The sequence below is a fragment of the Ascidia mentula genome, chromosome 4, assembly GCF_947561715.1.
Source record: "Ascidia mentula chromosome 4, kaAscMent1.1, whole genome shotgun sequence".
Taxonomy (NCBI): domain Eukaryota; kingdom Metazoa; phylum Chordata; class Ascidiacea; order Phlebobranchia; family Ascidiidae; genus Ascidia; species Ascidia mentula.
The window spans coordinates 18,492,567-18,509,968 of record NC_138569.1 but is presented as its reverse complement, the minus strand read 5'-3'; the positions used below and the strand labels follow the sequence as shown (position 1 = coordinate 18,509,968).

The following is a 17,402-nucleotide window of genomic DNA, read 5'->3' as shown; positions in this document are numbered from 1 at the left end:
CGACCGTAAAAAATCGCCGCTGCGCGTTTCGAGCGCGTCGCATCTGTATTTGGTAAAACAGACACAGTCCTATAGATATAGTGTGGGTTGTCAGAGACAGCAGAGAATTTTTAGAGTTATAGTCCCAAGATGCGGACTTGAAATGTGGATTTATGTTGTTTATCTTATCGAAAGTCGTTTTTGCTCACATAAGCAGTTGGGAAAAATTGGAATTAAAATGCTCAATGGTAATTCTACATTTAGGCGGCAACGCAACAGCTTTAATAATAATGTCAAGTTAGGTGTGGCCTTACAAATATCTCAACGTTTAACGTAGGATAAGGCAAGTAAAAGCAGCTAGCAAGATGAGGCAGTCGTACGTCGCTCAAATACATGCTCATTGACTTGTATACACAGACAGTACTGTGCAGTCGCGCCTTAATTAGCATGTCAATGCGAAATGCAATTACTTCATGTAACCGGCGAGCCCGCACATCGAGAGAGGGCATGCGTGGCCGGCAGCTCATGTCGAGGAGTGAACGTAGCCGAGGTCAAAGACTTGACTCGCAGTTGAACCTTGTTGTCAGTTGGTGTGCGGCGGTTGTGCTTCCAGTCTGTTATTTTTACCGTGCGCGTTTTCCTTTTACAGGACACTTTCCCGCAGGGCAGTCGTAGGAATCGAAGCCATATCGGCTCGCTCGCTTTCCTTTGCTACTTGGGGCTTAGAAAAACACGCAAGTGAATCGGCACCCGTTAGTAGAAGAAAAAGGGGCCAACTTTAAAGAGAAGGCCCTGCCGTCAACCGACCAAGAGACTTGTAGCAAGTGCTGTGACCGGAGAAAGGCAATTCCACTTTTCGACTCGGAAGCTCTCAAGCGAGGACAACAATTGTGCAGTCGCCATATTTTTATATCGTAACGTGAGAGGCAAAGACGCACATTGTCAAACTCTTGCAAACCACCTTGAGGAATTTATTAAGAAAAGGACAGTTACTGCGTCAGTCGGACACTGATTTATCAAGACCGGGTCCTCAAGTCGGCAACATAGGGGTTAACAGCTTTACCACCGCTGCCGTAGCGGGACAAATCGCAGCAGCACACGGCAAACTGGATCCTTGTTACGTTCCACCGCCTTCTGCTGAAGGGCACCTCAGCAGCAACGGAAGTGACGGAGGATTTCCAATTTACTCACACGAACCTTTCGACTTTGACGTGGACGTGGACGACAAGTTGCCGCTGGACGACAGTTGTACGATGGGGGATCCCATGCAATCTGGTTGCGTTTCGGCGACGATTAATTGCGGTGAGTCAGCTTCACTTTTTGTTTAGCGAATAAGGGGTTAAATTTTACCGCTTGGGGTGGAAAAGTGGGTTGGATTTTGTTATGCTTTGTGGCATCACAGACAGTGTTAATTTTTAATGTGATCAGGGCATGTTGTGTCTGAACTCGCGGTATGTTAAAAATTACACATCAGTACAAGTGACGTCGTTTGGTTCTGTATGTGATTTTTTAAGCCTATAAAACCAATGTCAAATAATTATCCAACGAAAACCGTTGTCTTCGAATTTGTATGAGTGTAATTCAACCCATAAGTTTACGATTGCAGTGTTTTATAAATTTTGAATAACTTTTTATTTTTTGTGGAGGAACTTTGAAAGGCACGTTAAATTTTTCAAAACCAATTCTGTTCGTATAGTTTACAAATTTATGCGCTAGAATTACTTCAAACTTAGATATACGTATAATCGGAGCTTGTACAACTTAATAAAGTTAATTACCCTTACGGAGACAAAGTAGGAATGCGACCGTGGAATGATGCATTCCCTCTTGCGGTTTTGTTGGCAGGAAGGTAAAATAAGTAAATTAAACATGTATCGGAACTTCACTTAATTGGCCATTTTACGGTAATCGGATTAATAGGTGTACAGATCACTTGTACGAACCCCCAATCAACGTGTATGCAACTTGCTAGAGAAAAGCCCGTCCATTAAGCTCACTTGTAGCACTCAGGTTAGAGCGCATTAACCGAATGGAAGGTGCATTAATACCTTGTAATCAACCACCGGCCAAGATGCGTCCGTGGCACGCGACTCGAGACCGGTGTTATGCCAAAAGCTCGAAACTCTAATAATGGGATAATACGGGAACTTGGTAATTGCTCCATTAACTCAACACAAGCGGCACGTGCCGGATTGGGGGCAACCCTCGTTAGTGCCCGATACATTAGTTCGGATATTACGTGGCAAATGCGGTGACACATGTTTAATTTAAGTTAGAAGTTCTTTTTGAACGGCATATTCTGCATCACCTTATCGTTGAGTTTTTATTTTTTAAGTTTTGTGCATTCATAACGGAACATGAATTTCTTCAGTAATTTAAATCTTGAACACAAATTTAACTTCCCATTAATAAACTTGTGTATTAAGCACAGGAAAGTGTTAATTATTCAAGATTGTATTGTTTAACAAACATCTAACAAACTATTTAATGGTATGTGCGGTTAAAGCAGGAAACTCAGTAATCATTTTCAACTAAAAGAAACAAGCGCCAAACGTTGCAGCAAATCTAGGTGTCTGAAAGTCATTGGTCAGAAAAGTCACGAGTAGCATTGTTCAAAAGTAACATTAAATTGCTTTGCGACATAAACCCCCACAAAACTAACCATGAAGATTGATTCAATTCCGAGGTCTATATGTTAGAAAGCGGTCGAAACATACACCTCTGCGGGTGCGGTTGCACGCCAACACCATCGCTCTCCCATAAATTATGCCGTAATTTATCGATCCTGGTGAACATACCCGGCCCCGCGGCCTGCGTTACGTTGTACGTCGACCTGCAACAGGGACCCCAACATGTCGCCGCCACTGCTACGAAAATAAACTACTTGCTTGTCGCGGAAGTTCATCCAATTAGGATTTTACTAGTAAGCTCGGCGGACGACTTGGTATCGGAAAACTTTGCGTTTGCTTTCTTAACGTTTGCTGGGGATAAAGTTGGTGTTTTATTAAATTGATAAACCCTGCTTGTTTCTGCTTCACTTGCCTAGCTATTGGCCCAGAAATCCGATTAACCAAAGATACCCTATTTGCGAATTTGTGAGGTTATACTACATCAAGTCAAAATTGATTATTTTGTATGCTCGAGAGGGTTATTTTTACAAGCAATTTTATTGCCGCTAGGAAACTAAATCAGTGAATGCGGAGATATCCAACTCATGTGTCTCGTTAACTGTACACAGGTGATGTCGAATATATCGTCGTGCGCATGCAAAATGGCGGCCATAGCACGTATTAACATAGCGCGAGGGCAACCAGTCTACATTAATAAGTCGAAGGCTTGTACGGCGTCGGTATTTAGGGCACGGGGCTACTACGTAGGGTGGGCGTTAAGACTCCATACGTGCCTGACGCCGGTTAGATTCCACCAGTTATCTGACAGAAGGATTATAGCGCCCAGCTGAGCAACGGAAAACGCGTGAATTATTCACGGAAGGCTGCAATGCAATTCCCTGTGAAGAAGTTGCCACTAACGAGCGATTCTCGCTGTAACTAATTGCCTCTTTTTAGCACACTCGAAATTATGTTTCGTCATGATTGCAAATAACGTACAGCCTTTTCTACTGCAAAATGTTGCCGGGTCATTCCTAAAAATTTGCTCACCAACAAAAACAGTTTTATAAATATTTTTCGTCCAGGTGATTACAGTATTACGAGGGATGTTGCGTGATGTGCCTCGATAGCGATATATTCGGGATCGTGACACGCTATTAAGGGACTCGGCACCTCGTTGACGCTCTAATCCTCAAATCGCCGCAATTTTCCCTGGCAAAATTGCAGCTTTAGGGTGCGATTGTTGACATGTGGTCACCAATTTGTCACCAAGGTCACTGCACCTAACTTGAGTTGGGTTCGTAAGCAGTAAAATGCCGCGTGCTAACGTTGGGAGTCCGTTAAATCGAAGTAAGTGTATTGGACACGTTTTTTCGCTAATGCACTTTTCATTTGTGGCGACGCGTCCCAATGTGCCATGGCCTAATTGGTCGTCCATTTGCCTAACCAAATAGAAATCACTCGTCGGGTCCCTGTTGCCAAAGAGCGCCGTGATTTCCGATAAACGCGCACTGGACGACGGTAGCAAGCATTCTATTACGGCGATTGCATTTGGCGTGCGGCAAATTGGATGAGTGGCACGCGTCGTTAATTGCCCGCGACCACTTAGGGATTAACGCCCGTGGCACACGTCAAATTCCCCCCGAGTTTTCTTACAAACTTTCGCCATTTCTAGATTGCTTAGTCATGAGTAGGCTGCCAAAAATCTCCCCGCACTGTCCTAATGGCCCATTTTCGCTGATAAACGTTAGCTTAGGTCGCTGTTGCGCGTCGTTGAGGCTCAAATTTGTGGACTCCAATTTCACATGTATTTGTTCGAATTACTGGGAGCTGTTTTAGTGAAAACTTATCCAGCATTCCGCATCTGCCGGGGTCAGAGGACATCAATAAATAACGCCGAGTCAATGACGCGGTCGTTTAATTCATTAGCAACCGTTTCACACTGCCAAGAGCACCGGAGCCTTTCGTTCTGCTTGTTTTGATATGGCCGTTGGTGTTACTCGAAGCATGCCGTCAGTCTGGAACTGTACCTCGGTTTACGGGGGACCAGTGTTGGTGTAATTACCGCAGTCTGAGAACTGGCGACATGATAAACGGGAAATTAACTTTGTCCGCTGGCAATCGAGCAAACCGAAACAGAAACGCAGTCGCCACCGGCGTAGTGAGATTCACCCTTTGAAATATTCCAGTGAACCGGCCACGACAGCTGGCTGGGGAAACCGCCCGTAAACGATTGTAGTTTCCCGAGCCTCTGACAACGCGTCGTGAATGTTCTTCAACCCAAAATAATTCAGTGATTCAACTGCCAGCCTTAAAACGTATTGTGCTGAGGTTTAACCGGTTTGGCGACGGTTAAATGGCAGCGACAGTAAAAATGTCCGTTTGCCAATTAGCGGAAGCCGCACAAGTGTTTAGAGTGTTTGCTCGTGTTGGCCCCCACCAAGCTTACACCATTCGGGACACAACGCTCATCTGTAGCAATTTAGCTGCTCTTCTCAAGTCCAGATCAATTCCAATTGTTGGTGAATAGAAAAAATGCGCATTCGGAATAGTTAAGGCAAGGCAATGAATGAGCCCGTGCCGATGAGAGAGTCGCGATGCCATTGTCAAATTTGATCTGAGCGATCGCACGAGCGCTGTTTACTCGCGAGCGTTGGCCGAGTTGGTCATTTGGCATGGCGGTGACGGAATTTCCGTCCTTGCTAAACAAACATGCAATACACATTCCTGGCTAACTCTCCCTCCCTTCGGTATCGGAACAACGCAACTTGGGCGACTACAGCACCGGAATAGGTCTTAGCTTCACCAGCGCTCGAATAAAAGTTTAATGCGCGTCGTGGCAAAAGTTTCTAGCGGTCGGAATTTTAATTACCAGTCCATGTCGAGCCCCCGTCCCAAGACAGCAGCACGATTTAAAAAAAATAGGAAAATACCATCGTCACCGCTCTGCAAAGAGTCGTGATTAAAAGTTGATGTAATCGCGCTGTGTTTTGGACACGACTGAATAGGAAACAGCAAACGAGGAGAAAAACGTCGTAGATGTTGCGTGCACAGCTGCAAGCGTAGGCAAACGGCTTTAATGTGGCCCCATTTCCCTCGTTAACATTCTTATCTATTGTTCGCGCACGACACCTGCGCGATGGACGCGATAAACTGTGCGCGAGACAAAACTTCGGCAAGAAACATGTTTTCCGCGCGCTCCAGTCGACGTCAACAGTTTACACTTCTTTCAAAAACAAACTCGAATTGCACTCAAACGAGCGAAAGTGTTTTCAAAAGCGACGTTCATTTTGCCCAAATCGGACGCCACGGCGGGCCGCGGGCGCCATATTTTTCGCCCAAGTCTGACGCGCTGTGGCTCGGAGCCAAAATAAGGGCCTAAGCCGCCTCTTCCTTAACGTGGGAAGTTATTTTCGCTCTGTCCTCCAGGGAGTCAATTACTGACGATCACCGGCCAATTACCAATGCGACATATGTCGGCGATTACAAGGCTCCCATAAGCATCCGATACAATGGAAACGGTCTTGCACGATGCTGGCCCTTCCGGATTTGAATCCCTCGCCGTATAATCGCATTTACATCTAGCTGGTCGGGTGCGAGATTTGTTGTCACATCTCCGAAAATCAAAGGCCAAGTGCGCAGGGTGCGTTTAAATGGCGACCCTGCAGTTATTTAGAAACATTCGAGCGATATCTGATCATCGCACCAGCCGCCCTGAAGTGTGAAAATAAATATTCCCAAAGGCTTAAATGGTGAAGTCGCTCATTAAATGCATGTACACGGGTTGTTTCTGGAAACGTGAGTTCCTGGAAGTTTGCTTTAACAAGATAACGTCTAATTATCCTGAAAACATAAAAAGCGAAAAGAGATAATTTAAATTAAAGATATGCGAAGGAATAAGATCTGATAAAAAATCTTTTGGTGCAGCGTCGTATTAGTCACATATTTTATTCATTACACGATCATGGGAAACCGTATTTGGAAGTTTGCAATTTAATAAAAATCCCCCGTTTCGAGCAAGCCGGTATTGCCCAAGAGCTCTTAAAAGATTGCCTTCATTCACAAGCCTAGCTCTCGAGATTTGATTGAAATATTGGACAGATCAATGGAAAATAATTAGTGTCGCGTGTTTGGGTTTAAGCCAAGTAATTTTTCATCGCGGTTATCAATCTGCGCGAGAAAGCGTTGTGAATTTTCGTGAAGCAAGCTGTTCTTACAATGATGGTAGAGATCATGTGGACTTTGAAGGGGTCACCTGGTGCTGATACACAATCCTGTTTTGTGATAAGTTTTCTTCACAAAATTCTGCTGGATCCAGCTCAGTAAATTGATAATCTTGGGACAAATGTACATTGACAACAAACTTGTTCATCACGCGTTTATTTTGGCAACGCTGCAAGTAAATGTTGATAACACCTTTGTACAGCCACAAAACTTACAATAACTTTCGTCGCGCGTGCATCGCTTTATATCGCCGTGTATCAAGGTAAATGTGCACGGCAGTGTCAACAACATTTCCTCATTCTTTCCAGATCCCTGCCATATTCCGTTGTGCGTGGGTTGCGGTTCGCCAATCAACGATCAGTACATCCTGAGGGTGGCTCCAAACCTCGAGTGGCACGCTGGATGCCTAAAGTGCGCCGACTGTGGACAATACCTTGATGAAACCTGCACTTGCTTCGTACGGGACGGGAAAACTTATTGCAAACGGGATTACACGAGGTGAGGTTTTATATTGCGGGATACACACTTGTGTGAGGTGCCATTAGTATTAAAGCAAACAACATGGCGGAAAACTGCTTTTAAACGATTTTGAAATGCCTCGTGTTTGTGAACAGCGTATAAGAGGTAATTAAATCTACTGTTTGCAGTACCCCACACTGTAAGAAGTTGCAAAAAGTTACAAAAGATTTGTGCCAGTTAGAAGCTTTGAAAAATTATTCCAGTTTAGCAAGATGTTGCTTTTTATCAAAAAAAAAATACGATAGTACATAATGTTTTGTGCATCGCATCCTGTTATCAAACCCTGCCATCTTATGTTAAATGTTATCTTGTCAATGCTAATAACGCTGTTTGGTTGAAGTCAGTGTTGAGGCTTCATAAAGGCTCAATGACCGTCAATAAAATTTAAGCATAACTTACAAGTTAGAAGAAAAAGGGTTGTTGAAAAAGAGCTAGTTTTGGGGGGGTGAGGTGGGCCAAAGTTTCGTCGACATTTTATGGGAGGGTCGTGTTTGTGACCTCCTGGCCATTTACGAAATCGTTACGAGGGCGCGTGAATTATTAATGCCTCATGCGCATGCGCGCCTTCACCTGGGCGTGAGATGGAAAGCTTTTCTGTCTTGATTTCGCAATTAAGTATCATAGTTTCGCGTTTTTAGGCGAGGCGCAAATCCATCACTCCTGTCCGCAAAAAGCCCTTTCCTTACCAATGGTTTCGACGATCGATCGCTTTTTCCCCCTCCGTTTACCCACGGTCCCCCGTGGCGTTGACGGCATAATTTTGCTACCTGGCCTAGCACGCTTGGCTGAAACGATTGGTTATCGCTGGCGATGCGTTCAGTGCACTTAACAGCATGACAAAAAGTTGCGACAAGACCGTGTGGATCTATTTTTTGGATCTTACCACACAAAGCAAAAAATTCGAAATTATAAAAATGCATCGCCAACTAGTTCCGACTATACGAAATTTTACAGTAGGCGCTGTTTTCGTATCCAGATCCAGTCGACAGGGGGGACGCAGAGGGCAAAGGGGCGTTGCGGTTTCAAGTCTGTCTCTTCTAGGGTTTCGCCGAGTGAGATCTGAATCGCATAATAACCGGGCGCACGGCATTTTCGTCGGGACTCCAGAAACAAAAGCCAGCCGCGGTGTCTTATCGTCCTGATCGCGGGGAGTCGCGCAATTGCTTCGGCCTACGCCAAACTTTGTAGGCATTTGAAAGAAGAAACGACTGCGTGTTGCAATTTTAGGTCTGTTATCGCAAACTAGCCGCGCACAATAAACATCTGCCTGTCAAAACGCTGACTGCAAGTGTTGCGGCGACAGCGACAGACCGCGCGGGGCTCATATCAAAGCAACGATCAGCTAGTAAAGCAAATCGTTGGCACCGTGATTCTGCCAAGTTTAAAACAGATCCTCATGGTAGGACGAATAAAACCTTTTACGTTGGCCGGCGATTAGTCGAGAACGGCCCGCGTCCCGGAAGGATATTTTCAATTCCGCATCAAAAAGTCGCGGCACAAATTGATCTCCGCGGGAAAAGCAGGGTGTGTAAGTTCGATTAATCGATACCTTGGCGCTAGGTCGGCTATTCGGCGACATGAAGAGCGGAATGGAACGAACGTCTTGTCAGTGCGAACCAGCAGCGCGATTTGCCCACTTTTGACCTTGGCACACAAGCAAAAATTTTAATAAGCCAAATAAAATAGCGGTTGTACTGTTGGGATGTTCCAAACGGCAGAGAGCTAATTCTCATGTTTTTCTTGTGGAGGGAAGCACCATTTTTTGCATGATTAACAATCGGATTTCAATCATTCGAGATGACCATCTGCTGGTAGCTGAATTACCCCTTTGCTGTCGGCCATTGTTTATAATCACGTTAGGGATTTTTTTAGTGTTTCTGCTGGTTCGTCGGTGAGGTTGTGTAGTGTTAAAGTGACAATTGCGTCATTTTCGGGACGTGTCCAGACTCGTATTCGAAACACTTACATAAAATAATGTTAGAACCGAGAGGACGTATACGTCGTCATCATTCTTTAAACCAAGATTGACGCACCTCAAGCCTCTAGGTTGTCAAGACGATTCAGGTTGTTTTTTCTGGAGCTGCCCTTTTTAGCGGCGCGGTCGCCCCCGTTGTAACAACAATGGATTATCGCGCACGCCGGTGCCTGCAGGGTGTCCGGGGCCCCAAATTTTGACTTTCGGAAATGATGGTTTGCAAATTAAGTGCGGTTGGCTGGAAGCCTTCCTAAACCCCACACTCAAGGTGTATTGGTGGGTGGTTTGGGCCCGTGTATAACTCTTTCGCTTTGTTCTGTTGTGCAAACGACATTTTGTTCCAAAAATTTGCGATGTGAAACAATTACATGTTATGGACCCAACAGTTTTCAGACTAACTCGTTTGCCATTATATGCCGTTTGTAATACTGCCACTGTGACTAGATTGTGAACTCGGAAAAATAGTTTTGCACCGGTGTGTGGCGCAAGTGTTAAGCTTATGCGATCTCGCAAATTAATAGAATGGGAACAAGGCGGCGGCGCAAATTATGACATACGCTGTCAGAGTGACAAGGGGACCCTGTGCAGGTTCGTTAAACCGGTTGTAACCAGATCCTACCGGGATTACTTGTGGACTGGGATGCCCTACTTTTCAACTGCATCATAGTTTTCTTGAACTGCGTCTGTTTTCGTTGTTAACTTTGGTTTAAATCTATCACAATATGCTGCCGAACACAGGGCGCGGTTTTGGTGGATTATTTTCTCATTTGTTGCGGCGGGGAAACGAAAACTGTCGATTTGTTAACGTTTGACTTCATGCCAGCAACGCCGAGGCTGACAAACGATGTCGAAATAGCAAAAAATACCACTGCTGTGTGGTCGTGAGCGGTCTGCTTGCACTGCAATCAACGGGGCATTTCTTTCCGCGATTACACGATATAATCACTCCTTAAACGGAGTGGACATGCCTGACGAACCGGTCAAAGTGTCACTCAATTCTCGGAACTGGTCGCGCAGAAGTTGACAATGTCCACCGTTAATTAGTTGCAAAACAAACTTACGACGGTAATTACCGGAGTTCTTGCTACCACCTAAAGTAAACACACTTGAGATGTTGCAAACCAAACCCTCTGCAAGTTACGCAGAGCGGTCGCAACCGATGCCATCCAGTTCACGTCATTGCGTTTGAAGTGTGCGCGCGCACTGCCCGCACCTCGCGAGGGACCAACGCGTTGCCGCATCCAGCTGCGTAGGCCGAAGTGAATATGTCACACTAATGGGCGCAGATTGGTTGCTGCCAACGGAGGTGAAAATTGTACAACCCCAGGCGCACCCAGCGCATAGTTGCAAGGCAATCGCTGCGGCCGTGTTCCATTAAAAGATGCGCACCCGTGGGACTTTTAACGCATGCCCGAGCAATTATAACGCCTGACTGAAAAGCGTTTCAACCTGTAGTTTCCAGCTTTCTTGAGCTAGTAACACGCCTGTTGAACACGTGGTCCAATTGGCGCTGAAGAGACAAAAAAATGTGCACCATTCATAACGACGTGACATTAGGGGTGAAAAAGTCAAAACTTTATGGAAATCAAGAAATATAAGAGAATGTCAAACGCATACAGCATTTTCTATCGATTTAATGTATACATTTTTTTATTAGGCTGTTTGGGACGAAGTGCAACAAATGCGGTCTCGGCTTCAGCAAAAATGACTTTGTGATGCGCGCCCGAGACAAGATCTACCACATCCAATGCTTCAAGTGCGTGGCATGCAGTCGACAACTCATTCCTGGCGACGAATTTGCTTTACGTGACGACGGACTCTTCTGCAAAGCCGACCACGAGGTCGTAGCATCCGGCGGACTAATAGGTAAGCCTCGCGACCAAGCCTGACATTGTGGGACTGCTTGAAAATAATCCCAGAAAATTTTGAAAGGCATTTGCGAACAGTCTTGACCTAGGTCAATGTCTTACGGGGAACATTGGGAAAATACTTGCGCGCTGCGATCTGAATGCCATAAACACGAGTATTATATGCGGGATTTTGTACAAGGGATGTTGGGGAATATGCCAGTACGTATAGGATCGCCGCTCCTAGAATGAACCGCCGGCGTGTTTACACATAACTTCGGCGAGACCAAACGCATTTCGCGGCGTTCGAGGGCGCGCGCGTCGGCGGATCAATGGACGACTTTCTCCCCGATCTTTATCAAGTCTTTCTCTCCCCGATGCGCCGCGATCGCTGATACAAATCTGAATAAAACGACGGTCAGAATAAAAAAAACTTGCTGGTAGTAGCTGACGCCTACACCAAAGCACCACGGACAGCCTCCGAGTGTCAGGAAAAGGACAGTCTGTTGGTATATTCACATCGCTCGAATATTGACTGACAGCCGTGCGTTGTCTCACTGCGCAAAACTGCGTTTGATCGCCCGGGGAAATTCTCCTCCGAGGCTCCGCGCAGCAGACCTTCGTCCACCGAGCGTAGCAGTTTTACCGCTAATTTGAACGAAACCGAACACCCAAAGTAGAGTTCCTCGCCGGAAACTTCAACTTCAGGTCGAGTTCGGGTGTCATACGCGTGTGTCGGGGAACCAATAACCGTATATTTGCTCCGACTTGCGTGGACAGTTTTCCCTGATCCAGGTAATTCGGTGTTGGTGCACCTGGATACGCCTCCCATGCCTCGATAGCGATGGCGATACCGGGCCAGCGTGCGGCCAGGACCCTGCAATTATATAGATAAACATCGCGGGACACCGTGATCTTTGAAGCCAGATGTCACCCTCAAGCCTTGTTTATTTGTTCTTGATGCACGATATCTAGAAACGGTGCGGGTCGTGCACTTCACCGGCTCATACTGCCCGCTTGCCTCAAATCCGACAAGATGTAGGGACACGTAAACAACGCCCAAACGCTCAGGCATCCAGTACAGCACCGCTTGGCATTCCACAGCTCAAATTTATCCTGCATTAACCACGCACGTGTTTTGTCGCAGGTCGACACGACCCTCATCACATACCGGGATTTCCTCCGGGCAACGGCGGGCCGAACGGCATCGTGAGCCCGCCGGTCATGAGCAGAATGAACGGGACGTCGAATGGCGATCAAAGCAAGGGAGGAGGACACCGCAGCGGCGCCAATAAGAGAGGGAAAGACGGGAAGACGACGCGAGTAAGGACAGTACTCAATGAGAAGCAACTCCACACGCTTCGGACTTGCTACGCCGCGAACTGTCGACCTGACGCGTTGATGAAAGAGCAACTGACGGAGATGACGGGTTTATCTTCTCGCGTGATTCGCGTCTGGTTCCAAAACAAACGCTGTAAAGACAAAAAACGCTCGATCGCTTTAAAGCATATGCAGGAGCAGCAGGTCAAGCAGCAGCAACAACAACAACAGCAAGGCGGCGAACAGGTAACGAAATATTTACAGTCCTGCGTGTCCCTACACAAGAATTCAATTAAATATCCACACAGCAATAAAGTTTTACACACGGGTGTTTAGCATGGTTGTCTAGCTACCGCAGTAACCCTATTGTGTGGCAGACAGATTTACAATGCGCGATCGTTAGTTGCAAAGCGAATCTGTTGCCTTTGCCGCCAGATGTTTAAACAAAAGTTGGTCCAAAATCGCCTTGCGTCATTGATTGGAAAAAGCCGATTGAAAGGAAAATTAAAAAACCGTCAATCACACTTGGTCAGCCAAGAAAAAAAGTTCAATCTACGTGTGGTTCGCGCGTCTTTGCGTTGACATAACCTTTGAGCGCAAACGGCCGTTACACAACAGTCCTGCCCCCACACGCTCCTGCGCTGTACAACTGTAGCCCTCCGCAACGGATAAATCATTAAACAGTGGTCCCCGGTGAAGTGTTAACACGTGAATCGGTTCATGCTGTCGCGAGCAGCTATCAGCCAACGGGTGTAACCACAGTCAAGTGCCGCTCGACCGCTCAGGACACCGCGAAGCTTTGCTTGAAAACGAGCGAAGGCGGAAAGGTATCAGACGTGGCAGGCAAAATTACACCGCGGCTTGGAGAGGCGGCGCTGCAGCATGCACGTAAATGTGTTCCCAGCCTCTCGAAGTGGAGTCCCGACTGTCAAGTGCCCCACGATAATAACTCACCGCAACGGTGTAACTGAAATAAAACGGTCGGCTGAGTAAGTCCTGGGGGTCGCGGGCGTCGGTCAAAGCATGTAAATTTGTAAACGCTTACCAGGGGCCGTTCGAATTTCTGGAGAGGCGCGGTTCAACCGGCGCGACACTGGGCAGGGCATTTGTCTTCCACTTATTCCATAGGCGCTCTGCATATTGACTCGAGCCGATAGCGCCGCGCGGCAACAATGCTTCGGTTATGCGAGAGAGATAAGAAATGCCAGGGCGTAAGCAACGGCAATTCACATCCTCACAAAACACACAAAAACTGCGCCCACTACATCGATGCACACTACAGGAGCCGTAACAACTAAAAAACTCATTACATACACTCCGTGAAACGGATAATTCTGACGTTTTAATTTATTCATTTCTTGTGATTTTTTATTAGACTTTAATGACATGCTTGTCACAACTTCCAAATTCCCCAGTGATTTTCGCATTCTGGGGCGTTACAGTCGTTAATAAGAATTTCTCCCGGAAAATCAATATATCAATATATTACCGGGAAAGAATTTTGTTGTTCAATTCAAAACACTCCTCTGTAAATTTAAAACCCTTGTTTCAACACAAACTTGTTCACTTTCAGGGCGCCGGATCCAACGGTGGTCAAGGACTTTCCGGAATCAACGGCGTAAAAATGGTTGCATCGGAACCTGTGCGGAACGATGTGGCTGCGAGCGCAAACGCAGTCGAAGTCCAGAATTACCAGCAGCCAGCGTGGAAAGCCCTCAGCGACTTTGCACTGCAGAGTGAAATAGAGCAACCCGCCTTCCAGCAGTTGGTAGGTTAAAGTTACTCTTTACTTTGTTTAAGACCAACGTCTTGAAGTCTCTTGGATTTTTAACGACGTACTGCAACCTTCCTCTGTTTGCTAAATATTCGGAATAAGTTCTCATGTTTTCTAAGATTTCCCGGATTAGTTTTTTTCTTGGAACCACTGCTGAGACCAATAAGTTCAATCACAGGCCCAGTCCACATTGCTCGTTACCATTTAACCAACAGCAACTAACTATGCCATTTGCAGTGTTTGCAAAGTCGTCACAAACGTACATACTGTAAGAAAGATATTACGTACTGTCACCATGCTATTACCCTAAACTCCCAGTATGCTTGTCGCCGTATCGATCCTGAGCACATTTCAAAATATCTCTCTTACAATTGTTCCCAAAGAGTTGGTTTTCTTTACTTTATATAAGACCACTGCTGAGACCTAGGAGTTCATCCATGGGTTCAGTTCACAGCGCTAATTACCATTTCAACCAGCTATTTAAAGCGTCTCGCTTCCGCAGCACATTTTGAATTGTCTTTTTTTTGCGCAGGTGAGCAACTTTTCCGACCACAACCAGAGCTCGATGTCCGACTCTGAAATTAGCAGCATTCCCTCGGTATCTTCGGCGGGCCACGAACATGGAAATGCCTGTTCGACTCCCCTCACCGTCGAATCACACATGACGGCTTGCAGCTAGCCGCCCACATGCGATGTTATACCCCACACAACCCTCAACAAGACCATGCAGAATAACTCACGTCGCGTGCGATACCTTTACAACGTGATATCCCATTTGAGGGATTCAGAAAAATATGAAACCCGGTTATACCTTCGGCAATCCGCAACACTTGCTGCTTTCTTTCCGCGTAATATACCAAACAACAGAAAAAACACTAGAGGCAATAATGAGCGCCGGTCGTTTCCGACAGAAACTGTTACCGCGGCAGTATATTGACTGACCACGCTGCTTGATAAGAAACTAAACGAAAGCAGTGAATTTTTTTGCTTGTCGTGTGTCCGTCCTATTAGCTCAGTTTTGTGCTCTGTCTTCTCTTATTTCGACGTTGCATTCGTCACCGTTTTAGTGCGTCCTTGACTGCTGGCCTTGTCAATGTTCGGACCTAGTTTGCTGCTCGTATTTTTCTTGTAGCGTTTTAGTATTTAAACCGCTAGCCATGTATTTATTCAGTGCGTTTGTCAGCGCTTTTTCTGCGACACTCCTTGTCTCCAGGTATTGCCTATTTCAATCAAACCGTTTCCCCGATTTTGCAGTACTCACACTATTACAATCGTATTTCCTATTGTCGCCCCAGTTCCACTAAAGTGACATTTGAACTTAAAGCTTATACCAGCAATCTCATTTTTTGTTGTTAGATCAGGTATCCGAGCATATCCACATTTTATCGTCCTATTGTTTTCCACGACCCACGATTACTGAGAAACGAACCGTTATTTTGTATTGTGTTGATTTGAATGCGTAAAGCGCCAGACGCTCATATCACACGACGAAATGCATGGAAATATTGCAACCGGTTGTTGGCGTGCTACTTTCTTTTTAATTCGTCCGTGTCCTTGCGTCTCCACCCCACTTTCTTCTCGTAGTGATAGCGTTTAACATGCGGCGCCCTGGCCGGTGCGGCAATTTGCCTTCGCGGGAAATAATACAGAGAAACTCTATCCACAAATGTCCGGTGTCTTGCCCCTAACAGAAGCAAATCAACAGACAACAGATCAGACGGTTGAGAACGCTCAAGGTCTAAGGACCTTCCCGTGTGATTTATCAGCTCTTCGGACCTGTTTTGCTAAAATTTGATTATCGTACGGGGATTTTCGGGCCCGCTGTGGTGCACACAAGCACATTAACAAGGTCCGCTTTATGTGGTAAGTTTTTGGGTAAACAGCCTTAGGCCGTTAAAGTCCATCGAGGTCCGTGGGAAGAAAAGCGAAAATTGAGTAGAAATGTTGGTCGATTTGGAGTGAAAACAGCAAGCCCAATGTAGTTAAGCAAATAAACACACGAAAAGCATCAAAGAGGGTGAGCGATCCAACTCACAGGCAAGCCCGGCAGAATGCATTCACGAAGTGTAAATGCCGTGCGGCGAATGCCTGGAGTTCCAGGTTTCAAATGACTGAAAAAGACCAATGAGAGGGGGGTTCGGTTTGCGCTGTCAAAACTTCGACTTTTCAGTCAACAAAGCACCGTCGTTTTGTCGCTCCAGCCGCGTGCGTCGACATGTGCGGTCCCAACCTTGGAACCGTTTCTTCGGTCAAGGTCACTGAGTCCCAGTTGCCCTTCGCCGTTACGGTGAAAGCGGTCGCTTTGGGTGAAATGAACAAGCCAAACATTCGCTGCTCCTGCAGTGTTTTGCCGCTTGACGACAACGCTCACTTCACCGCGCTCGTCAAGTGATCTTCAATCTGTCCTGACAGCCTGCGGTGCCGGGTCCACAGATTGATGTATCTTGTTGCGTGCGGTGGTAACGGTAGGGGTGTTAACCCCGACGTAGGATTCCGAGCTATCTGAAAGTCATTTTACCACGTTTCACGTTTTAGTGGTAAACGATGACTAGTGTTGCTAATGTGCCACAATCTTCCACAGTTAAATCGCCAAAATCCTGCCCTAGAAGAGAGGTCCTCTATTTGTACTTTTGTTGAAGATTCATTTAATTGACCGTGCTCTTATGAATCATTGTAAATAACTAAAAAAAACGGATTAAAAATTGTGATGCCTAAACGTTTTTAAACATAACGAATATGTAAATTTCAATTTTTTTTTCACTTTGCATTATTTGTATGCGAGATGCATAGCAATCTACGAGCACCTGCGTCGATGCAACTGCAAAACAAAAACATCCCTGATTTTGGCAAAATTTGCATGATTTTCTCCTTTGCTGCGACCCCGCGAAAGACAAATTGAAACAAGCAAACACAAAAGCGTCTTTCCAAACAAATCCACTTCGGGGCCACTTTCCAAACAAACACATCTTCACCCGCGACTTCGAAAACGAACATCCCTTTGAAGTGCGGTGACTGTTTTTCACGCGACACAGAGGTAAACGCACGTACACGGCCGTGTGTTGCCAGGGCCCTGGCGCCAGCTCGTCAGGCCCGGATCCATCACAGCATGTCCACTTGAACACAGCAATCGTGTGAAGGTAAACTGTTTATTGGCG

The 17,402-nt window shown here is 46.1% G+C and overlaps 1 protein-coding gene across 1 annotated transcript; it reads left to right on the top strand.

Annotated features, from left to right (window-relative positions):
- The first annotated feature begins 632 nt into the window (after window positions 1–632).
- On the top strand, window positions 633–15,905 carry LOC145897350 (insulin gene enhancer protein ISL-1-like). The gene is made up of 6 exons (XM_082985604.1): window positions 633–1,281; window positions 7,121–7,310; window positions 10,964–11,172; window positions 12,301–12,719; window positions 14,047–14,241; window positions 14,780–15,905. Exons 1-6 carry the CDS (start codon window positions 1,233–1,235, stop codon window positions 14,924–14,926), a joined length of 1,209 nt encoding a protein of 402 aa, XP_082841730.1. The 5' UTR covers window positions 633–1,232; the 3' UTR covers window positions 14,927–15,905.
- Window positions 15,906–17,402: the final 1,497 nt, after the last annotated feature.